Here is a 25757-nt window from a genome sequence, read left to right on the forward strand (position 1 = left end):
CCTGCCCGTGCCTTACACACCCGCCGCCTATGCATAATACCTATTATATACATTTGATTTGGAAATAGTAGCGTGTCCAGGGATGAAACGCCAATGCTTTTAGCAGAATTCACGTAGCGCCCTATAACTCAGCTTTTCCAGGAATTAGCCCGGATCACTCTGAAATGATACAATATTCACCACGGGATAACGCGCAAACGTATACATGAAAACATTATTATTTTTTGCATGTTCGACGGAAGATACTGACTGTCAAATGACCATAGTATTGTCTCCATAGCTATAATATAGAATATATATAGCTCTACAAACAAGGTGACGCACCCCTATCTTTAAAGCGTGGCCTAGCTAGAATGGGATAAGGATAATGGCCGGCGCTGAATGAGGAGAGACAGATGTTATTGTTTGTTATTGCTTTAGGTTCCTATTTTCCCTCTGAGATTCAATTTATGGAAGAATTGATAGGGATCTTGGATCCCTTGAAGCCACAATACGTTGGCATCCCTTCAGTCAACCATATGCTTGGTACACAACAGAATCTTAGAAATCCAGAAAAGCAGGATTTTAGATGCATATTACCAATCAAAAGAGGCTGCAGCAGTGGCTTGACAATACATCCCAAAGGAATAGTGCAAAGTCACACTCATTATCTTGACGGTTGTATGAAGCAGTGATGTAACCTCAGTGGAATTGAACCAAACAACAAAGAATGAAGGGCTTTAATAAGCTTTGCGTCAAAGGCTGCCAAAAACAGTGAGAGCTATCCTTTATATATATATGACGTGTTATATTTTATATATAATAAGTCATTGCACACTTAAAATCAACCATTCGTCTGAATAATTGCTTTTAAATGTGAACATCGTTGGCCTGGGTATCTTTCATGTTTTTGTCACACCTTTACTGAGGGAAGCAGTCCTGTGCAGTCCTGGAAGCAGTTTGTGTAACAACATCGTATTATTAGCACAGGAGCAGCTCACATGTTGTCACAGTTGTCTTTCTTTTACGCTCACTAATCTAAGATGCAGCACATGAATATTGCATCCACCCACACACAATAAACCCAGGGCTTTAGCTGTACTGTATGTCAACGCTATACCCCAAAATCAAAGGGAAATTCTGACACAAACAACAGACGCATGAAACTAGATAAGACACAATCAAAGAGACCACCAAAGATTATCCAAGACATTGTTCACAGTTTTATTTGAATTCATTTTAAACTTTTTTTTATTTTTTTCAAACCAGGAAGCACTTGGTCATAAAAGGAAATAATAAAACGAACAATACTTCACCATATCCTTGCAGCCAATAGACATTTTATTAACAACATGATCACAAATACTCTGGTGTATGAATATCTTTTGTGTTTTTTTTGTTCATAAGATTGCAATATATCCAAAGCCCTCTGCTTCAGCTCGCCTGTCTTTAAAAATCTTTTTATCTTTTTATTTCTCCAGTCAGTGATTCCACACACAACTGTGTTGGCTAAAAGGATAAAAAACTATTTTTTCTTTTTAAAAATCTCCAGGTCAGATGATGAGAAAAGAAAACTTCATGTGCTTGTAATTGTATCTTAAACAAAATGAAACGGGGGAAAAAAGACCAATATAAAATACAAAAGGCTGACATAAAGTGATGTGCAATAACAACCATTATCATTATTATCATTGTCATCATTATTTCATCATTATTACCATTGTACTAAACTACTACTATTTATATTCACATCATTACATTGACAATAATAAAAAATGATTGTAATAATAACGACGATGATAGTAATAATAACACAAACAAAATGTAAAACAGTTCTGAGAAAACAAACAAAAAATGAAAAAGAAAAAAAAAGTAATTCAAATTTGTTTCTGTTTTCCTTTTAGGCCGAGAACATGACAGCAAAGTGGGCTAACAAATAGACAGAGATCATAAACAAATCGGATAATTCAGTGCGAGAGTGTACTCCATCCATCTCTTCCTCTCCAAACCAATCATTAAAGCAGCTACAAGGAGAATATCAACAAAATATATCATTGTCATATTGGTTGTGAATGATGCCTTCGTATATATAAAGTAAACAAATGAGACCATGGCTGAATCAACAGGTAGCCTAATTCTCTAATATGATAAGACCACATTTACCATAAACCCTGTTGCTTCCTGTTTTGCCGTTAGCTCCGCCCCACAGCGGTTTTGATGAGAGAGGAGAAGCTGAGAAGCCTTGCTAACGGTGAACATGAAGTTATTTTTGTTGATAAAAGCAAGTTTTGTCTGGAAAGGCTTCCTTTGCGCTGTATGCCTTCAGCAGACCTCTCGTGGAATGCTGCTTGGACACACACAATATCAATAGAAAATAGAGGACGTCGATGGACTGGTGGTGGTCACGGCAATTGTCTTTCAGTCTCTATCAATCTCACCATGTGTCTGCAGTAATCCTGCCGAGGTATGGTCATTGAATTTTGATGTGGAAATCTTCCTAGTAGCTGCTTTTTAAGGAGACATCCCTGCGGCGTTACAGCAACGTAACACCTCACCGAGATACAGGGTGAACAGGTGTCTTTGTTTGGCTCCTCCCTTCCTCCCTCTCTTCCTCAGGGCCACAGCGGTTGCTGCAGGGACGATGGTTCCAAAAGGTGGGTCACGTTGGGGGTCGGGGTAGGGGATGGGGAAGGGGGGGTCTGAAAGATTATGTCGTGCTAATTCTGCTGAGTTCATGTCTAATGGCTGAAAGAGAGAAAAGACATGAACACATGAGTCATAAAGGAGCAGAACCCTGCTCTGGCATTACTGCCTGGTAAGTGTCATTTCAACTGTCTTTGTACACATTTTATTGTTCAACCATGAGGATTCCAAATGTTAGTTTCAACATATCTGGTGCCACCTACTGGCTGTAATACTACCAAACACCTCTTGTACCACTATTTGATACAGTATATTCCAATGAAAAGTTAACCAAATGTAATGTACCGAGCTAAACCCTCTGCTATATAGGCTTACAGCTAAACTGTAGCAGGTCGTTGGTCTAGCAAAGTGTAATCTTAGCTACAGTAGCATCTGACCCAATGGGTATGCAGCCTGAATATGAGCATTAGGGATTTACTAGCTTGCAGCTTGACTCAAACGAGTCAATTTAGATTTTACGTAAAAGGGGTAGTTTAATCAGAACAATGTCTGTCGGTCACATGAACAACCCCCCCCTCCTGTCAACTATACCAAGGAAACTCACCAGACCCTTGAACCTGTTTTCAGTAAAAGAGCCTGGTTAAAGCCAGACTAAACCATGTTCCATTCCACACCGGCTGGTACATCTTCTCACAGAATCTTTAAAAAAGGAAATCAAAACGTACCATCAATGATCTCATCCTTCACTTTGTGCAATTCGCGGACAACTTCTTCCAAGATTTCCTGGTCGTGTAACGAAAAGAGGTTGTTGTTTATGACGACGCAGCACATACATATGAACATAATATATTATATATATATATATTTTGCAGCACAGACACACTGTATGACAAGGCTTCATAAAAGGTAAGTTAGTATGTGGTTATTATCAGTGTGTTTCACTCACTTGTTTCATTCTGTCGAGGTCTAAGGCGTCTGTATCGCTGCTACTCCCCACTGGTCGTACCCTACACACACACACACACACCACACACCACACACACACCACACACACCACACACACACACACACACACACACACACACACACACACACACACACACACACACACACACACACACACACACACACACACACACACACACACACACACACACACACACACACACACACACACACACACACACACACACACACACACACCACACACACACACACACACACACACACACACACGACACAGTCACACTCAGTTACAGTCCTTCTGTTAGAGGGCCACTTCACCAATAAACAATGCTGATTTATTTTACATATAATCTCACACACATCCAAAAACTGTAAACAGTTTTGCGCACATTAATTTAGTTTGACAGTTATTGAGAGTAAATGAGTTTGAATATGGCCACCATCAGTGATGTCATCGGGGACACTGCATCCTTGTGTTGTGTTTATTACAGCACCATGCAATTGTGTAGATGAAAAAATAGCAATACCTTGAGTTGTCTTATAGGGACTGCTACTTTATCATTTAATTCAGCTGTAATTAACACAACACAAGGATTCAGTGTCCCCGATGACATCACTGGCCATATTCAAACTCATTTACTCTCAATAACAAAATGAATGTGCACAAAACAGTTTAGAGTTGTTGGATGTGTGTGATAGTATGTGCAAAATAAATCAGCATTGTTTTTTGGCGAAGTGCCCCTTTAAATCACGTCTTAAAAATGTGTTTTCAATCCGTCTTTTGCCACTGCGCCAAGCTTCTTTGTGAACATCTATAGACATGTATGATGTATCGCAATGTTCAGTGATCATGACCAGGGAGTGGCCGCCGGTTCCCACCTTGACACCAGTGACGACCTCTCGGCAGAGTTGGAGCGATCCCACGGCTTCTTCACACCGTCTGCAGGGACCGGACAGCGGGGTCAGGGAGGTCAAGCCACTTCTCAAGCCTTTTCGCAAACCTCTTAACCCTTTCACTACCACACTGTCAAATGGTTAACCCTTTCACTGCGACAATACGAAAGGTTAACCCATTTCACTGCCACACAACAAAGGCTTAACCCTTTCACTACGACACTACAGAAGGTTAACCTTTCACTACCACACTACATAAGGTTAACCCTTTCACTACCACACTACATACGGTTAACCCTTTCACTACCACACTACAGACGGTTAACATTCTGTAGTGTGGTAGTGAAAGGGTTAATATGGGGGACCCCCATGTTATTACTAAAACCACAGTGAAATAAAGACCATTCTTTAAAGATCCCCTCCAATGAAAACCCTTTTTCTTTTCTGTGTCAAATGGGTTTTTGTTGGCTTTTTGTTGTATTTATTTGATTGTTTCGTAATACGTTTGACTGATGCATCCAAATCTGACTTGGATAAAACATTTTAATAATAATAATAATAATAATAATAATAATAATAAGCCCTTTTCTGTGCTTGTAGCAACCATAGCGTTGTGTGTCATTGGCCCACCTGTGGCGTTCTGTCCACCCCGGGTGCCGAGTGAGGGAGAATTTGGATCATCCTGCAGAAACACATGGAGACCAATCATTCATTCATATCATATCATCATATAATTATCATCTTTGTCATAATCACCAAAATAAAATTGTGAATCAACATAACTTGACAGCAGCTTTATATATAGTAAGGTCCGACTCACGTTTTGGCTGTCCTCAGGCTTCTCTGAAGCTGCTTTCCTTCTGGGGGCAAGAAGAGGCCTCAAGTCAGAACCATTCACTCACAGAACCTCATTCTTATCCTCAATTACGAGCATAGAAATGGCCATTACTGGTAAGAACTCCTGAATCATGAATCAATCCAAAGTTTGGTGACCAGTGTGGTGTCTAATGTGGCTACTGTATGGATAGGAGCTGGTTCTGTGGCTACTATAGTGTACTCTATCCCCCCCTCTCACAGTGAGCTGTGGTGTTCCACAAGGAAGCATACTAGGACCGCTACTGTTCCTAATTTATGCAAATGACATGTCGTCAGCTTGTGACTGCAACTTGTTCTTGTTCGCGGACGACTCAGCCCTGCTGGTCTCTGACAAGAACAAGTTACAGGTTGAAAAAACCCTCAGCTCTGAACTCGGCAGAATCTGCACCTGGCTCGCTGATAACAAACTATCATTACACCTGGGTAAAACAGAGTCCATTCTCTTCGGTTCAAATAACAAACTCAGCAAGACCGACGGATTCTCAGTTACAGTGGGTGACAATATTGTCACAAGGAAAGATGAAATTACATACCTAGGTTCCATCCTAGAGGCAAATCTTTCCTGTGACAAAATGGCATCCAAAGTAATAAAAAAAAGTCAACCAACGAACTAGATTCTTGTACCGGATCTCCTTTCTGGTAAACAAGAATACCCTGAAGACTGGCAGGAGCACTCATTCAAGGGTACTACGACTATGCTTGCACCTCATGGTACCAAAGCACCTCAAAGGCGCTAAAAACAAGATTACAAACATCACAAAACAAACTGGTCAGACTTCTACTTGACCTTACCCCTAGAACCCACCTCACCCCTGCCCACTTTGACAACCTAGGATGGCTTAGAGTAGACGACAGGGTACAGCAACTTGCAATGGGCCTGGTCTACAAGATACACTATACGACTAAGGTACCCATGTACATGTCAAAATACTTCCCAAAGGTCAGTGAATACCACGACCACAACACCAGAGGAAGCTCAACAAATCATATTAAACCCAGATTCGGCTCAAACAAGCCGAAACAAGATTTGGCTCAAACGTTTCGCAATTATGCCACATCAATGTGGAACGCCCTACCCAAAGCTGTAAAGGAATGTGAATCCCTACCCACATTCAAAACCGCTCTTTTTATATATATATATATATATATATATATATATATATATATTTTTTTTTTTTTTTATTTTTTTTTAAACATACACATAAACATAAACATAACAACATAAAATTAGATATACAAGCATTAATTAACATTAATTAAAAATTCAAAACCGCTCTTAAAGAGCACATACGGGAGGCTGCAATTCGAAACTGGCCATGGTAAATGGGTAACAGTACTGTATATTTGCATATCGTATATGTCACAAATGTAACAGTACTAAATACCTGTATGTCATGTATGTCCCTATGCCATAAATGTCATGTATGTTGTGTATGTCATAAATGTCACTATGAATTGAAAATGGGGGACCCTGATCTAAACAAGACAAACGTCTTTCTCTGGTCTGCATCTCCTTAACAATTGTGTGTATTGAGCCGTACTGTATTGTACCCATTCTGCAATCTGTTCAATAAAGTTTTCATTCATTCATTCATGGATGGGAGCTGGTTTTGTATCCTTGGCTCAATGCTCTGACCTTCGTGCCAGCAGGGCGTTCATCTCCTCCATTAGTCCTCCACTCCCTCCACTCGTCCTGTTGACCTCGTTTTTGGTGCCCGAAGAGTTCTCCTCTCCTCCAGCCTGCGAGGAGAAGAGAGGAGAGGAGAGGACAGGGCAGGGCAGGACAAATAATTGTGTGGGTTAGGGCCTCTGTAGACTAATGCACTATACAATACTTGCAAAGTTGTGGGTTTGATGCCAGATTGTGACCTACGTTACATGTCATCCTGTCTCTCTCTTCCATCTTTACAGTCACTCAATACTAACCATTAAAACAAGGATTACCAACCTTTTTTCACAGGTGACCTCATGTTGAGATTTGAAAATTCCAGCTGTGTTTAACATAAAAATGTACTACTGATGTTTGCTGTTTAGGCCCGGAGCCCTATTTTCCGAAAATCCGCCTAAAATACATACCTAAGTAAATCGAATATTGCTCCACTTCTACAAGTGCCATTTGCATATTCTTGGTATCTAGGGACATCTATGGACCTCAGTGAATGTATTCCCAGTGTCAGAAATATTGTGTCTATTACTAGGCTTGCTTAAATTGTGATGAAACAAAGGAGAATATGAATTATGATTTTTCTTTGCATCTTTGACAGTGAATAACACCAATAACAGACATGAAGAACTGCCACTGATCTCGTTCAGTACCTTCTTGAGATCATGTGTACAAAAAAAATCTAAGGAAATGAATAAAGGGAAGATGATTAAACAGAAGGTTCTGTAGATACAGTACTGAATTATCCCATCCGGACCAATGCAATTTGAAATATTATTATAGAATATAGAATAGCAGGCTTATAAATTACCTTATTAGCCAATTCGCACATTTATATATATACATATATTATCTTTCAAATGGCCAAGTTCAATTTGGATTTAGTATCACCAGGCGTGCATAAGAACAGATAATGAAATCTACTGTAATCTACTGTACTTTTTTATTTTGATCAGGGTGCAACCGTTTTGAAACTAATTTCAAATCTAATTGTTGCTGCATGCTAAGAATAGGGAAGAGAAACTAACTGTGCTTCAATATATGTCAATAACATTAAGTGTTGTGGTTTATTATCCCGAATAATAAGAGATATTAAAAAAATTCATACAGAAGTATGACGCTTGAAACCCCATAGAGCCTTTTGGGAAGTGTCGTTCTGAAAAATTCCAATGCTGATCGACAGCTAGCGATGTCCTTTCCAAAATGGCAGCAAAAAAAACTACAATTCCCATGGTTAAGATTTTTCAAAATGGTCGCCTCTCGCTAAATAAACCTGACCAAAACGAAAAGGAAAATCTATCTAATAACACTTTAATCTATTGTTAAACTAACGTATTGATGATAATATACATTATAAATGCTGTTGTGACATGGTTATGATGTTTATATTTGAATACGCTTGGAATAAAACCAGATACTTTTGTCAAACAGTCTGGAGAGATTGATTTATGACATGATGTCATTTTGGGACCGGTACCGGTCCCGTCGGGCTTAAGAGGTTAATAGGAGACCAGCCTAGCTGAGGCTTCCACAGTGGGTGCTGCGCAGTCAAAAAGCTGTTGGCAGTAGTTTTTTCTTGTTGAAATTATGACCACTCATTGTAGTTTTGAAGGTCGATGGTCTCAATTTGCTCTGTACACACTCCAGAACTTGATTAATTAATAGAAAGGGGAAAAATAAACGTTGCCTTAACACTTTCAATGCCCAAAACGTGATAAGACGTTTTATCAGCCCAATGCCTGAATGCCCACGACGACAATTAGCGTTTTATTTTTTTATTAGCGATCTGAATTCATATTTCATCAACCGAGTCTCCCGTTGGTATGCAGCCCCCTATCGTCTCCCAGATGGTAATGCACCCTTTTGGAATGGACTCAATGAAAATGGATGAGAAAAGAAAAATCCGGAATCCACATTTTACTTCTCAGGCATGTAACCCGAGCCGATCGGATTCATTGTGGAGCCTCAGAACAGCGTGGAATACATATGTACAGTATGTAGCGTTGGATCAATAAAAGCGATCGATTTTTGGAATGGCGATCAGGAATTGGAATGATCTTTTTGGAGAACATCTGATCTGAGGTAAGGAATCTATTTTACAAGTCTTGGGATAATCAGAGTTGTATTCGCTGAGATCTCAGCGTTCGCCCTATGTGTGTGTGTGTGTGTGTGTGTGTGTGTGTGTGTGTGTGTGTGTGTGTGTGTGTGTGTGTGTGTGTGTGTGTGGGCGATCGCTTTGAGGAAATCAGAGAATCGATTTTTCAGATCGCCTATATAGCGTGCATACGTACACATATACTATCGATAATCTAGCGTTTATTTGAAAACTATTCATAAATAGGCCGAAAAATTACAACGTTTTTGTGTATTCTAGAATATTCCGGTAAAGGGCGGATTTATATTTTCCTTGAAAACGAGGGCTTTTCAAAATGCTATAAAACTAAAATGAACCGATAAAAAAACAATCCACTTCGACAATGTTGACTGGAAAACGAGTCATTGATAAGCGACGGGCAGATTAGACACATAGCCATAATTTAAAACATCGATTAGGCGTTATATTTTTTTTTTTGCGTTATTAACGCTAACATTGAAGTGGATGGTGGCATTCAAGCGGTAAATCAAGATTAAGCTTGGGCTCTGAAAGTGTTAAATCACCTAATCTCATTGAAACTACTTCAAAGTGACTCTCTGGCTTCTCCATTCAGAGCTTGTTCAGTGACGATCAAGCTGTATACACAATCTTAACATAATCACTTGAAAGGACTTTCACTCAAATATATACACAAAAATGTATATAAAAAAAAGAAAAACACAAAAAAGAAGAAAGATATAAAAAAAAAAAAACTGTGCCTCACTCTTGAGTTAACACGCCGCAATTTGGCTCCGGCGATCATGGCCGCGAGGCCTGTTGGGGCGGGGTGCTCGTCATCGAGGCCTACTCCGCCCAGGGGGAGAGGCGGGGGGAGAGGGGGCGGGGGAGCCCCTGCCGAGGGTGGAGGAGGTCCAGGGGGAGGTGGGGGGGGAGGGGGGGCACCGCCCATGTTCATGGGAGGAGGTGCTACGGGGGGAGCCACGGATAACACAGCCGGGTGGCCCTGGAAGGGAGAACCTGGAGGGAGAGAGAGAGAAGTCCAACAGTAGGTTCATTATGATGTTAACTATACAGTAGGGGTGGGACAAAAAATCAATACTGCAATATATCGTCGTACTTCCTCTTGTGACACGTATTACATTCACTGGCGCCAAGTATATATATATATATATATATATATATATATATATATATATATATATATATATATATATATATATATATATATATATATATATATATATATATATATATATATATATATATATATATATATATATTTATATATATAAAAAAAATAATATATACATTTCTTGTAATATATCGATTATGGCAGATATCGTGATATTATTGTTATCGAGGGCCAAATTCATCACAGTATCGTATTATGAGTTACTCTTCCCACGCCTACTATACAGCCTATGTCAGAATCAGAAACACTTAACTCATCAAGTACAATGTTTGTTTGACCTTGTCACGGCAACATTGATGCAAAGTAGTTAAATAACCAACATGTGCCACAGTATGACAGATGCACATGGTATACACTAGCATACAATGCAGAGGGACAGGACGACAAACAATATAGACTATTACTTGCATGTAATTACATACATATAACATACACAACATACATTTAGTGCTATGTAGGCATCAGTTTGTTGTGAGTATATTAATCGGTGCATAAACCAGAATGCCACAAGGTAGTTGAACTGAATAGTGTAGCTTCAGATAGCTGTATGCAGTGTCTCACAGAAATGTTTGTGTTTCTGCTAATTGCAAAACGGCAGTTTGATTTGCCTGTTGATGTCCATAAACCCTTGGCAGTTTACAAGGCATTTGGCCAGTACTGTTTGGCTGGGTCCCAGGGACAGTCAGGCAGCATTGTTAGTGGATACCAGCTGTCAGTTGGCACCAGGGGCCAGCGCTGGCTTAAAGGTTAGAGAAGGCTTGTTGACTGGAGGGCGACTCCAGACTGGTTTGAATTCCCGGGCCTGGCTGGGATTTACTGGATCAAGTGAATGATTAACACTCTTTCCCCCTTCCTCAACAACCACAGCTGAAGTGCACTTGAGCCAAACACTTGACCCTCACTTGCCCCAATGGGGCAACTCGTGGCCATCAGTGGAAGACTGTGGTCGTACAGTCTAGACCAGCGGTTCTCAAACTACGGGTCGCGACCCAAAGTGGGGTTGTGGGTAGGTGACAGTGCATTGGCAGCGCATTGGCAAGTAATTTTTTTTTTTAAATAAATAATAATACAAATTTGTTTAATGTTCTGGCAACATATTTTGGCTAAATATGCCTAGTTTTATAAATGTGTATTGATAACATAGTGCTGTAATTAAAATGTCTAATAAATATGCATGATCAAGTTCAACAACGTGTGCTTTTATTTTGATATTCCTTAAATTAAGGCTTAATTCCACGTTGAAATTAAGTGTGGGGTAGTCAAAAAAATTCCTAAATAAAATGGGGTTGTGGTATAAAAAGTTTGAGCACCCCTGGTCTAGACAGTGTGTATGTGTGTTTGTGTGTATGTAGCAGGACATTGCTGAAAAAGAGCAAACATACACTGCAAATCCCCCCCCAGATAAATTAAATATATTTGAGGATAATCCTTGATATTTTCAACCTAGACCTTGTTTTTCTATCGTCTGACATACCAATCAATAAATTAATACCAAATGTGGTCTGGGTCTCTTCTGGGGGCTTGAGATTGCTGCAGCCCTGCCAGCTGCAATTCAATCCAATACTGAAACCACAGTAACAGTCCCAGAACTTTAAGACAAATTAAACAAAAACGCATTATATTTTTGGTAACATTCTTCGTTGCATGGTTGCCCCCATTCGATTGAATTGCAGCTCAGAGAGCTGTAGCCATGACAACCACAACTCACATACTGTATTTGAGGTCCTAGTTGACGAGACGTTGGTCATAATTGATCAATATGCCAGAAGACAAAGCAATAGGGTCTATGTTGAATATATCACAGAACGTTGTGTAGCCCTGTTTGTGTTTGTCAAGTCAAGTGAAGGTTATTAGCATGTCCCAAACTGGGCAATTCATGTTACAGCAGATAATAAGAACTCCAATAAGAACTTAGTACGTGCAGTACGAACATATGAACCTCGTCAGTGGAAAGTGTGTAAGGATACTAATAAGTGGGCCTTAAAAATAACATAGCTTTCTGCGTTTCATGATGCTCAAAAACACATTGTAATTGTAAACGAGAAAAAGATAAAAAAAAGGTTTGGGTCGACAACACAATCCTTAATGTCAGCACCTGAGTTGGAGGATCGTCGCTCCCGCTCCATGTGCGCCTGCATCTGCTGCTGCTGCTCGATCATCTGCCTGCAAGGACAGTAAGGAAACACAGTCAGTCACCTGGTATTACAGCCATGGATCATTATTCAACACAGTCACCTGGTATTAAAGCCATGGATCATTATTCACCTGGTATTAAAGCCATGGCTCATTATTGAACAGTCACCTGGTATTAAAGCCCAGGAAGTCAGTGCAGTCAGCGATCGTGAGCTTCACACAATGTCTGTTTTGGCACCAGGTAATTTTAGCTCCGGTGTCGTCATGTTTATCCCACCGTGCTTCAGGTGCGTACAGCCTGAGAAAAGATCCTGCAAGGCCTGAGACGTGAGGCTGCCAACCTGCTCTACATCTCAAAGGACTCATCACACACACCTACATATCTCTCACTTCATGTCCTATGAAGATAATCATCCTCTCTCTCTCTCTCTCTCTTTCTCACACACTCTTCATCCTCTATCCTCTACATCTTCAGTCTTCACCTTACGACCTCCTTCCATTCCAACAACAACAACCCCCTCCCCTCCAGCTCTGCCTCTGATATGAGCAGCATATGTCAGTGCTCAGGGCGGAGAGACAGAGAGGGAGAGAGAGAGAGAGAGAGAGAGAGAGAGAGGGAGAGAGACAGAGAGGGAGACAGAGAGGGAGAGAGAGAGGGAGACAGCGAGGGAGACAGAGAGGTAGAGAGAGAGAGGGAGACAGAGAGGGAGACAGAGAGGGAGAGAGAGAGACAGAGAGGGAGACAGAGAGGGAGAGAGAGAGAGGGAGACAGAGAGGGAGAGAGAGGTAGAGAGAGAGAGGGAGACAGAGAGGGAGAGAGAGAGGGATAAAGAGGAGACAGCTCACGGAGAGAGGAGGAAGTGGATTTTCCAGCTGCTTGTTGGAGAGAAGTTTTCTGCTGAGCCAGCGCCTCTCGATCTGATGGCTACACACAAAGCCCTGAACTGCTACTGAGCAATACTACCTGGTGCCACTGGAGAGTGCTATGTCAATATGATTGTGTACACTACACACACACACACCGCACACACACACACACACACCGCACACACACACACCGCACGCACACACACACACACACACACACACACACACACACGACTGCACATGTTTGTGCACACACACGCACGCGCACACATACACATGCACACACACAGACCGCAACACACAAACGCATACACAAGCAAACAATCTTCCTTGACAATCACAATGATAATCCCCTCTAGTCTTGGGGAACCCAGACAGCAGAGAGGGGATCAGATCAGATAGAAGCAGATAACTCTATCATGTTTGTTCTCTTAAGCCTCAACATTTGGTGTTTCCATGGGCTGACAGAGCCGGGAACAACACCAACACAAAGACCTAGCACTCTGCTTCTTGTTGAGTATGTAAATAAAGCTATATAAATGATAAACATTTGATATAATTTATGTTTTTTACATTAGTAATTCATTTTACACATAATCTTTGGTAATACATTTATTTAAGCAACAAAAAATCTGAGGAGCTGCTTGACTCTTTTTAGTGAGCCGAGCCAAAAGAACCGGCTCTCTAAAAAGAGCCGGAATTCCCATCACTATGTTTATGTTTATCTAGGATCCCCATTAGCTTTTGCACTTGACAAAAGCTATTCTTCCTGGGGTCCGGCACTTACAACAATACAACAATATCCAATACATTACATCATTATCAACATCATTAACAATCTCATCCTCAGTTAGGATGATATTGTACAAGATATTTATTAGTAAAAAGTATTAAAATCAAATAATTAAAATCAAATAAATAGTGCTTCCTGAGCAGCACTCACTGCCATCAACATAAATTGGTTTTCACCGCTATGCCATAAGGGTTCAGTGCATGCTTGTTAGTAGATGGTATTTACATTTTTTCTTGAAAGTGATTTTGGATTCTATTTTAGCGAAGAAGCTTGACAATGAGTTCCATTCCATGATAGCTCTGTAAGTCACAGACGATTTTAGTAGATTTGTTCTGGGTTTAGGTGCCAGTAGATGGCCTGACGTAGCTTGTCTGGTCATATGGTCATGTTCTTCTCTTATGTAAACTATATGATCATAAAAATACTGTGTTTTTTTTGACAACTTGAACATTGTCACTATTCATTGTCACTACGTGCCACTGCCACTACTAACTGTAGTTACTAACCCACACACACAGTTCACTTTTAGTGAGCACACATTGCTAGGCAGACCGGGCCCTCATTTATCAAGTTTTCTCAGAAAATGTTCTATTTCCACACGTAAGCACAGAATTTAGAATGTGTGCACGCACAAAAAAAACGGGATTTATCACACGTGCGTACACAGGTCCTACGCACACCTGTCATGATAAATATCACCTTGCTCCTACGCTGAGGCTCGTGCACACTTTCACGTATAAAATGAAGCTCTATTAATATTATTGTTATTATTATTATTATTATTAAAATACTGTCTTTTACTGTTAGTCTCAGTGAAGTTTCAACGGAGCGAGGTCTATTCTAACCAACAAATTGAAGTAGAAAGCATTTCGTTGTGGCCAATCTTATTTGGAAACATGACACAAAATAATAGTATGTCGCTTTTTATTTGAAACAATATTTAATCGCGTTTGGTGGAGGTGGCCGGTGGGTGTTCTGTTCGGCGTTGCTAATAAACATTTTAAATATTTTTTATAAACTGGTCAACACGGCATTATTTCCGGCGTTGGCTGCCTGGTGTGATCACAGCGCATGCGCATCATGCACACAACGCCGGAAATAATGCAGTGTTGACCAGTTTATAAAAAATATTTAAAGGGGAACCATCTTATAAATGACCTTTTCCAGTGTTTAAGGTCATTTTCTAGCTATGTGGACTTAGGAAATCCACATCTATGTCTCTAATTCTCGATTTGGCGCATTCTTCCAATTCTCCTCTCACAATAATGTCCCTCCCTCAAGTGAGTCATCTGAAAATTAGCGTATTCGGGACGTCAGGTGGTGCGTATTTGCATAATAACACCCGCCTGCGTGTCTCCCTCTCCTTCTCCCGTTCGAGGAAGTCCAACACCGCGCTGCGTGTTTACACAGTTCTGTTTTTTTCTCTCTCTCTCTCTGGGAGACACGCTGAGTTTTTTTTTCTCTCTCTCTCTCTCTCTCGGAGACACGCTGAGTTTTTTTTTCTCTCTCTCTCTCTCTCGGAGACACGCTGAGTTTTTTTCTCTCTCTCTCTCTCTCTCTCTCTCTCTCTCTCTCTCTCTCTCTCTCTCTCTCTCTCGGAGACACGCTGAGTTTTTTTTTCTCTCTCTCTCTCTCTCTCGGAGACACGCTGAGTTTTTTTTTCTCTCTCTCTCTCTCTCTCTCTCGGAGACACGCTGAGTTTTTTTCTCTCTCTCTCTCTCTCTCTCTCTCTCGGAGACACGCTGAGTTTTTTTTCTCTCTCTCTCGGAGACACGCTGAGTTTTTTTTTCTCTCTCTCTCTCTGAGACACGCTGAGTTTTTTCTCTCTCTCTCTCTCTCTCTCTCTCTCTCTCTCTCTCTCTCTCTCCCTCTCTCTCCCTCTCTCTCTCTCCCACTCACTCACTCACTCACTCTCACACTCTCACACTCACTCAAAGTGCTTATGGGCGGAGCCAGGCCATAACAGCCTGAAATCCGGAGGCTGAAAAATTATGGTTTTGAGTACTTGATTAGAAATATAAACCAATGCATTTTTTTGAAAAAAAAAGTACAGATGTCTTCAATAGACTCACAGGAATTGTGTAAAGTTGCCCAAATAGTGCTAGGAATAGTAAAATAGTTCCCCTTTAAAATGTTTATTAGCAACGCCGAGCTTTCAAACCATCCCGTATCTCTGTCCGAAACCCTCCTGCAAATGTGAGTACCTTTGACATTTCTCTGTGATTCTTGTATAACGAACGGTTCGGTTAGAACCAGTCCTTCAGGGTAAATCTAGGTTGGTTTCCTATTGAGGAGCAAGTGACTGTGGATTCACTCGGTGCATCACAGTCACGAAAGGGGCTAGGTGGTTGACGGTGGTTGAGAAGTGAGAGAGAGAACCCTTGTAAGTTCTCTCTATTTATACACTGTGGAGCACTGTTCTGGAAGGTTGTAGCCTGTTCTAACCGGTTCTACTATTATGACATCATACTGAAGCTTAACTTGAATTACACTATGACACGGCGGCAGTTACACTAGGTGTTCTGCGTCTGCCCCCCCTGCCAAACAAGCAAGCCAACCTCTTGTTCGCGCATGAGCCCATTATAATTACACTACTGTCGCTATTTCAAAATGAACTATAATGAATTACGGTTCATACAGAACACGCACCAGTGTCAGGAGTAATGCACGAAAGCTTATTTCCGCGTTGAAACTAATGCATGAACCGAGGAGCGCATATGCCATAGTAACGATATTCTACCACTGGGCGTCAGCTAAGCATGCTCAGAGCTGTGCGTAGACATAAGCACAAAGTCAAGTTCACGTTCGAATTGATAAATCCCACACTTTGCTTAGAAATGGTCGTACGCACGGGTTAAGCACATATCTGTGCGTACGTCACGTTGATACATGAGGGCCCTGGATGTTGCCATCTCCCTCACACTACCACCGTCTATCCACCAGAGGTCCCCCGACAACTCCTTCCCAGTGGGAGAGCCATTGGTTGTCTCTCCCCTCAGTCAAAAGGGACATTTCCCAGTTTTGTAATGCATTGTTATAATCTTGTGAAAAATAAAGTTGTGTTCTTTTTTTCTTTATATCCATTGTGGCTGTGTACTCTGTTTGGAACCTACTACAGTCATCCAGGTTCGATTTCCTCGACCAGTGACGTGAGTTCTTATACCCAAATGTGGTTTTAATTCTGGATCAAACCTTCTAGCAATGCTAGAATATAAACCTCTTTTAAATGGGTGACATTCCTTGGAAATGAAGTCCTATAAGTCCTTTTATTTATACCTTCTTTACATAGAGAGAGAGAGAGAGAGAGAGAGAGAGAGAGAGAGAGAGAGAGAGAGAGAGATAAGCTGCCATCTTTAATGTCGTCATAGCTTACTAGGTCATAGCAGCCTGAAGCCTAATCTCAAAATACCACTCATCCATTATCATGCATGCTGCAATCTGTCACCGTGACTGAGCAAAAATAAGTACTTCATAACTGTTGTTAAAACTCTCTCTCTGTCTGCCCTGTGAGTTAATCCTGTGAAGAGACAGACAGAGAGAGATAGATAGAGAGAGAGAAATAGATCAAAGGTTGATGAGGACAGCTGGCTAGGGCGTTATCTGGGTTTCTCTGTCTTTCTTCTATCTCCGTATGTGTGTGCAGTGAGACGTCTGGTTAACCACTATGTGTGCAGGAGATGGTAACCACATCGTGATCATGACAAACATTTGACATTTGTCATGTCAAATGTTTCTGGAAGCTCTAAATATAACCAAGTACATATTCTTTGAAATGAAGGCCCCCTGTGAATCTCATGAATATGCTCCCACAGAGCGCTGCTTTGTGCCATGCTGTCATCGCAGGCACTTGTCTTCCTGTGACGTCTTACATACAGGGAGATGTTTCAAGGAACCTTTGTTCATCTAATTAAAAGTGAACCGTGAAGAGGTGGAACACTGAATCTTTCCACCAGTCCTATGTGGCAGACAGAGTTTTCTTATGCTTTGTCTTAGTTCCTTTGGGGGGAAACATTTTATAAAATAAATGAAACACTCTTGCTTCAGATTCCTTTCTACTTCTTATCATTGTATTCTTGTGCCGTGCACTTGTTCTTTGCTAAGGTGCATGTGATTATGGATAGTCAAATAGCAAGTTTTTTCTGCTGTCAATTGTCAATTGTACCTTGCTCTCACACTTGATTTTCTTTTTTATATCGGTATAATTTCTTTTTGGTTATAATGAAGAATGTAGAAGCCGGCAGATCCGCTGTTGACAACCCCCGATGGGAATATAACAGAGAATATACCGGGTACATCGGCGACTGGCTCCGAGATGGAGACAATAGAGGACAACACAACGGGAATGACAGGAAAAAGTAGCGTGAAGGACAAAGCAGAGGATATTGAGAAGATAATAGCCAACAAACCCGTCGGCCCCATCACTGCAGCTACAATATCAACTGGCACTGGCAGTGTAATTACACAACCCGACTTTAACTCCCTGACTAGCCTGATCAAGGATCTGATTAATGAACAGATGGTAGCTTTCAAATTACACGTCGCACACATCGATACTAAATTCGAACACATCGATGCTAAATTAGAAGAAGTTATGAAAGCGGTCGCTGTACAGTCCGAGCGAATCACGATAGTGGAGAATACGGTGACAGAAATTACACGGGCAGTCAAAGAGAACGAGAACATCATCAACGTTGGTTTGACAGAGGTAACAAAGGAGATAAAAAGGGTGGAAGAGGCATGCCGGAGGAAAATACAAGAAGTTAAAGATGAAGCGATGGAGAGGCTACTCGAAACCCAACGCTACTACAAGCGAAATAACATCCGCATTGTAGGACTTGATGAAGCAGTCAATTGCGCAGACGAAAAGTTTCCAACAGTGCTATCAGAGATTTTGGGTAACAACTTTCTAAACACAGTGCCGACAGTGGACCAAGCTTACAGAATCGGTACTCGGGATCAAAGAAGCAACGGGCCAAGAGTCATCATTGTTACTCTGCGCAAGACGGCAATAAGAGATGACATCATCAAAATTGCTCGCAACCAAAGGGGAAAGCTGAAACATGGTGAAAACCCAATATTTATCTACGAGGATCTTTGCAAAGAGGCCATCGCTCGGCGTCTCCCCTACAAGGAGGTGATGCAGAAATTGTTCAAGTCTGGCCTCAGACCAAGGCTAGTATACCCGGCGCTATTATCGATCGTGGGCAGTGACGGCCGTAGGGTAGGATTACACACGCCTAAAGAAGCCGAGGAATACTGGAATCTACATGGAGCAGAACCCCCAAGGCAGAGCGAAACACTGTCTAAAAACAGATAAGCCTTCTCATCTCTCTCTTTCTCTGTGTATATCAGTATTAGAATGACTTTATCCGGGCTCAACAAAAGTAGCAGATGATATGCATGCCGGCTACACCAAGGCATAATGTGTATAATATGATTCGTAATGCATTATATTTTCAGACCTCTGGTCTCCGTGGAGACAAGAATATATCATTGACAATAAGAACAATCTGGAATATTCTGGGCTTATCGCTCGACTGCTCTGGGTCACTTAGAAATGTCCCGAAAATACTAGTAGTCATGAACCCTGGGTAGGAAGATCATTCTGGAACATAACAACAGTCTGTTAGTATATACTAGTGTATTCTACAACCTTCTAGAATATAATGCACCATTACAACGAAGGCCTGCAACTCTAACATTAACATCCGGTGTGTATAAGCATAAGCATATGATCAATTGACTGAAGTTTAATCAGGCCTTAATAAGACTTTAAAAAAATAAAAAAATAAACCACACCTAAACGTATGAGCACAACAAGGTTATTCTAATAATTTAAATAATCACTCCACTGATGTAGAGATTGGCACATTGTAGCTCTAAAAGGCTCTGTTTTTCTCTTTTATCTAATTACTCAATTCTGTTCTAGTGGCTTCTCCACGTTGAGTTTTATTCTATCTCTCACTCCTTATTTTTATTTTTTTTTCTCTCTTTTATCTTACATTGTTCTTTCCCATTGTTCTTTATATTAAGGTGTTAATGTTTCTCTACAATCTTTTCCTTTTTTCTGATGTTTCCTACATAAGTTAGTAGAAGGTTCAAATGAATATATCGATGAAAGTGTTTTTTTTTTTTTTTTCATTTTTCATAATATTTCATTACAGTAAGGGAAGGCGCAAGACCAAAAGCGACATTCTATTGAATTAGAATGAAAATGTTAGATCCTATGGCAATTAGCATAGGAAGATTAGGATTACAAAGCTCAGTTTGGGCAATCCGGTGGCCTAAGGGAGGGAGTCATACGCGGAGGATGTGTTTTTGGAACACAGGCCTGTACGACTCTCTGGGTGAGGGGAAAAAAGGGGATTTTTATTTGTATATATATATGTTTTTAAGCTCGGCTCTCAACGGGACCTCAATAATTGGATGTACATCTATTGTAGCTTCGCACTCCAGAAGCATTACCAAAAACTACACAAAAACATGTATAGATTATGGCTAGTTTGAATATAATGATATGGAACACTGGTGGGATAAACAAACAACACAAACGCAAAAGCATGCTCACACTGATGAAAAAAGAACATGTGGACGTGGCTCTACTAAGCGAAACGCACATTTTAGAGGAAGACATAGATACGTTAGCGGATAACACATATCATAATATTAGTCACTCTTCTTTTGGTACGAGAACTCGAGGTGTAGCCATAGTCGTCAGACGTAAGTTAAATATTGAATTAAAGGGGGTATGGTCGGATGCGGATGGGCGTATAACTATAGCTAGGATTGTACACAATAACAGGAAAATAGCGTTGGCAGCGGTATATGCCCCAAATTTGTACGAAGAGGGTTTCTTCACTACACTAACTGATGAAATGTTAAACCATCCCGATTACTCATTTATAATAGGTGCGGATTTTAATGCCATTTGGAATCCAAGGATGGACAAATCTTACCTCGCCTTTTCCAGCGAACAAAAAAAATCATCTAAAGCATTAAAGGATTGGTCAAAGATTACAGGTGTAAATGATTTATGGCGTTCACTTAATCCCACGACCCGAAAGTACTCTTGTCGATCGGCGAGACATAACACATTATCCAGAATTGATTATGTCTTTGCATCCCCGAGACTATTTGATAAATATGAAGTGGAAATGATACCCAATGCACTATCAGATCACTGTTATTTACTCCTAAAAGCAACATTTGGTATACTATCTTCCCGGGCCCCAAGATGGCGTTTTAATTCGATGCTGCTTAATAACAAGGAATTCATTACACAACTCAAAGAAGCTCTCATAGTATTCCTACGGGAGAATGCAAACTCGGTGCAAGACCCCAGAATAATATGGATGTCGGTAAAGGGTATGATCAAGGATTTCACTGATAGATTTTCCTCCATAATGCGCAAAAATCAATGCACAAAACTGTCTGAACTGGAAACGCTTTACTCAACGTTATTTAATTCTTTAAAATACAACAACTCAACTAGACTAGAAAATCAAGTTAACGTACTAAAAACAGAGATCAATGCCATATACAGACAACAATCGGAAATGCAAATACGCAGCACAAGACAACAGCAGTACTCCCAAGGTTCTAAACCTAGTCACCTATTAGCCATGCGATTAAGAATTAATGCAAAATTTGCAGATATAACTACCATTAGAGCACAACAAGTACTTGAAACAGACCCCAAAACAATAAACGATACATTCAAAGTATTCTACTCCGACTTATATAAATCAGAAACGACCTTCGATCAATACAAAATGGACACATATCTTAATCAAATTATTCTCCCTAAACTTTCAGAGGATGACGCTAAACAGTTAGAAACACCGATCACACTAGAGGAACTCAAGAAGGCCATATCCGAAATGCAAAATGGTAAGGCTCCTGGAAGAGACGGTATCCCATCAGAAATGTACCTTTCTTGTTGGGACATAATTGGACCCTTATTACTAAATATGATCTTATACTCAGTCAAGGAGGGGAGCTTCCATAAAAACGACAATATTGCACTCATTTCAGTCCTTCTCAAAAAAGACAAAGACCCCACCGAGTGCGGTAGTTACAGACCCTTAAGCCTCCTCGGAACCGATGTCAAACTGTACTCTAAGGTATTAGCCATCAGATTACAAAAGCATATGACGTCTTTAGTTCATCCGGACCAAACTGGCTTCATAAGAGGTCGCCTGATCACTGATAACATAAGACGAATACTGCACGTACTAGATGCAGACAAGGACGACACCATACCTAAGGCGATGCTGTCCCTGGATGCTATGAAAGCCTTTGACAGGCTGGAATGGTCGTATCTATGGGCAGTATTAGAAAGGATGGGGTTAGGAAAAGGATTCATTGATATGATTAAAGTATTATACAAAGACCCATCGGCCATGATCACAACAGGTACATTCATCTCCGAAATCTTTCCGGTATCACGCTCAGCCAGACAGGGTTGCCCTCTTAGTCCCGGACTATTCAATCTATCATTAGAGCCTTTAGCACAATATATAAGACAATCCCAATCCATAGAACCAATCGTAATCAAGGGCACACAACATAAAATTAGTTTATATGCGGACGACGTAATATTGTTCATGCAAAGCCCCAACACCACATTGCCTCATCTACTCAAGTTGATTGAGAACTTTGGTGATCTATCGGGATTTAAAATAAATTGGCCGAAGTCGGCTTTCCTTCCACTTAACACCCAAGCAAAAAAAGATACAACCCTCCCAGGTGAGATACCTATGGTAAAACATTTTAGATGCTTGGGTGTGGAAATATTTCCCACCATAAGACAAACGGTGAAGCACAATTACACAAAAATACAGAACAAAATCAAAGACGACCTGGACAGGTGGGCAAAACTTAAAAACTCAGTACAGGCAAGGGTATCAATAGTTAAGATGGATGTACTACCTAGAATCAACTTCATCAGTTCAATGCTACCGTTACCCCCTCCAGAGGGTTACTGGAAAAGATTACACACAAATTTATTTGGAATAACAAACCACCACGTATAAAAAGATCCACCGCACAGAGAAATAAAGCAGACGGTGGCATGGCAGTTCCAGATTTTTTCCAATATTTTAAGGCGTACACATTAAGACCATTGACAATATGGTTTGATCCCCAAGCATTAGTATCCTGGAGAAAATTGGAAGAAAACATAGTAGCCCCACATTGACTGAAGGACATAGCACACACTAAACTTCCAATCAAGTACTGTGAGCGGAAATTTGGCCCCATAATTACCCATGCGATCCGGATATGGCGTGAAACACAAAAAAAATATCCTAACCCACAAAAATGGCACAATCATACTCCCTTATTCAATAACAATGCACTCTTAATTGAAAAACGACCTATAAGATTCCCTATATGGGAAGAGCAAGGCATACACTCATTAGGGGATGTTTTTAACAACCAGGGTTTTTGTAGTTATGGAGAAATATGCACAACATTTAATCTCACCGAGTCCACATGGCTTTTTTACATACAGTTACAGCTATGTTTGAAGTCTCACGGTGTTCCATTAGACATACCAGTTGAACACCACAGATACCACAAATTCTTCTATGAAAGAGAGACATCGAGAGGTTTTGTATCAGGTTTTTATTATCAATTACTAACGTCCTCGTATGAAACCCTCCAACTAGACTCTGTCTGGAGGAGGGATATACCAGACCTGGAAAGTGACTTTGATTGGCAAGGAGCATGGGCAAATGTCCGTCTTACATCAAGGAACCCGGACCATCAACAAATCAATCTTAACTATATTCACAGGACATACTTGACTCCTATAAGACTGAACAGAATGGGTCTCAAACAAGACTCAAAATGCTCCCAATGTACAAATGGAGACGAAGGAACATTTATGCACATGTATTGGGACTGCCCACCAGTTAAGGCATTCTGGAAAGATGTGACCCATCAATTATCAAAACTCGTATCTTGGAATATACCAGTACACCCCTCTGTATTACTATTGAATGATGTTTTTGAGTTTGCAGTAAATCCACAGCTAAAGAGATTGGTTTTATCGGGTATCACAGTAGCTAAAAAACTGATCGCATCACGCTGGTTTCAACCGGAAAAAATTTGCCAGAAGGTTTGGTTTCTTACATATCTCGATGTGATTTATCAAGAAATATCTACAGCAAGAATTCAATGTCAATGTGGTTAGAAGTGGTGGAGAGAATAAAAGCTAGCTTATAATGGTGGTGTCTGGTTAGGAGTGAGGGATAATGGAGGTACTATCCAAGGAGGGGTCCGGGAGGGGGGGGTTCGAGCTGGAGTATATGTGTGTAGGGTTTTAGATAATAGGTATTAGGAGTATATCCTGTATAAGACATTGGTACAATTGGTAATTTCGTTGGATATACACTGTATACGGTAAAATATTATTATATACTTTTTTTTGTTTTCTGTTACTGTACTTGCATGTCATTTTAGCCACCTTAATTGTTAGTTTCATTATGCATTGTGTGCAGTGTTGGGAAAGTTCACTTTCTACATGAACTAGTTCAGTTCACAGTTCAAATTTTTTTAAATGAACTAGTTCAGTTCATAGTTCATCATTCAAAATGTTGAACTAAAGTTCATGGTTTCAAAAATGAACTAATTTAGTTCTTTTTAGTTCTTTTTTAATTTTTTTTTTTATTATAGATTTTTCACGTACAGTTACTTACATTACAAAAACACACATTGGGACAAGGGGGGGGGGGGGGGTCAGTTCATCTCTATGCCATCATCCACACCATAAGCAAGCAAAAACAAAACAAAAAGAAAAACAAGCAAAAAGGAAAGCAGACCAAGACAGGCACTTGCACTTGCCTCGAGCACATTCACATGTAGACATACATATATTTATTTTTTCCTATCCTAGGTATGTCCATACAATGGGGCACTGGGCCTTTAGAAGGATCCGATACATTTCAGCAGGAAAATAGTCTAATAGTGGGGCCCACACCTCCTGAAAGGAAGCGTCGTTGACTCTATGCATTGCACAGTGTCTTTCATGGGGTAGGAGCACACCGAAGATCTCTCTATACCACATTTGTAAAAATGGAGGCTTATCCTTAATTCAGTTTATCAGAATGCATTTCCGGGCTGAAAGTGGAAGTTTATCAAATAGTTTGAATTGTAAACTCTTTTAAATGCATACGCCGACGTGACGTCTAGAGGTAGAGTCTGACTCCGACTGAGAGAGTGCTGCTGCTGCTGCAGCTCTCGGCTTCTGCGCGCAGATTCCTGTTCCACTGCTTGTTGTGAGGAGGAGTCTGATGACGTAGCAGGGGGTGACAGGCTGGTTGCCAGATCGGGTGGTTTTACGCATAATTTTTAAGCCTGTTTACAGTGTTTTAACAGAGTTTTCGGCTGAAATGCATTATGAAATATGGCACATCTTTGAACGCCGTTATAATAGAGTGCTGAGAATGAACGCACTTTTGAACTCCGTTACACAGGGCTGAGAATGAACGCGTTCTCAATTACGTTCATTTAGCGGATATACAGTACGTTCAGTTCAAGTTCGCCCAAAATACGAACGCGTTCATGAACGATCGTTCATTGAACGCGTTCAGGTACATCACTGATTGTGTGTTGAGTACTGACTTTTAACAATTTTGTTTTGCAATAATAA

General features: G+C 40.6%; 1 protein-coding gene across 6 annotated transcripts in view; it reads right to left on the reverse strand.

The window, feature by feature from the left end:
• Nucleotides 1-1202: 1202 nt before the first annotated feature.
• evlb (Enah/Vasp-like b) overlaps nt 1203-25757 on the reverse strand; it is a 199944-nt gene continuing 175389 nt past the window's right edge. For 5 of the 6 annotated variants that reach the window (XM_084315409.1, XM_084315412.1, XM_084315407.1 and 2 more), the window contains exons 5-13: nt 12404-12471; nt 9880-10133; nt 6995-7098; nt 5303-5342; nt 5113-5164; nt 4468-4528; nt 3569-3629; nt 3348-3405; nt 1203-2724 (exon numbers count right to left, since the gene is read on the reverse strand). In XM_084315409.1, coding sequence (XP_084171535.1) covers nt 2687-2724; nt 3348-3405; nt 3569-3629; nt 4468-4528; nt 5113-5164; nt 5303-5342; nt 6995-7098; nt 9880-10133; nt 12404-12471 — 736 coding nt within the window. In that variant the 3' untranslated portion in view covers nt 1203-2686. The remainder of the gene's footprint in view (nt 2725-3347; nt 3406-3568; nt 3630-4467; nt 4529-5112; nt 5165-5302; nt 5343-6994; nt 7099-9879; nt 10134-12403; nt 12472-25757) is intronic. The other variant, XM_084315408.1, reaches the window with a different exon arrangement.

The sequence above is a fragment of the Notolepis coatsorum genome (assembly GCF_963971535.1).
Source record: "Notolepis coatsorum genome assembly, chromosome: 5".
NCBI lineage: Eukaryota > Metazoa > Chordata > Actinopteri > Aulopiformes > Paralepididae > Notolepis > Notolepis coatsorum.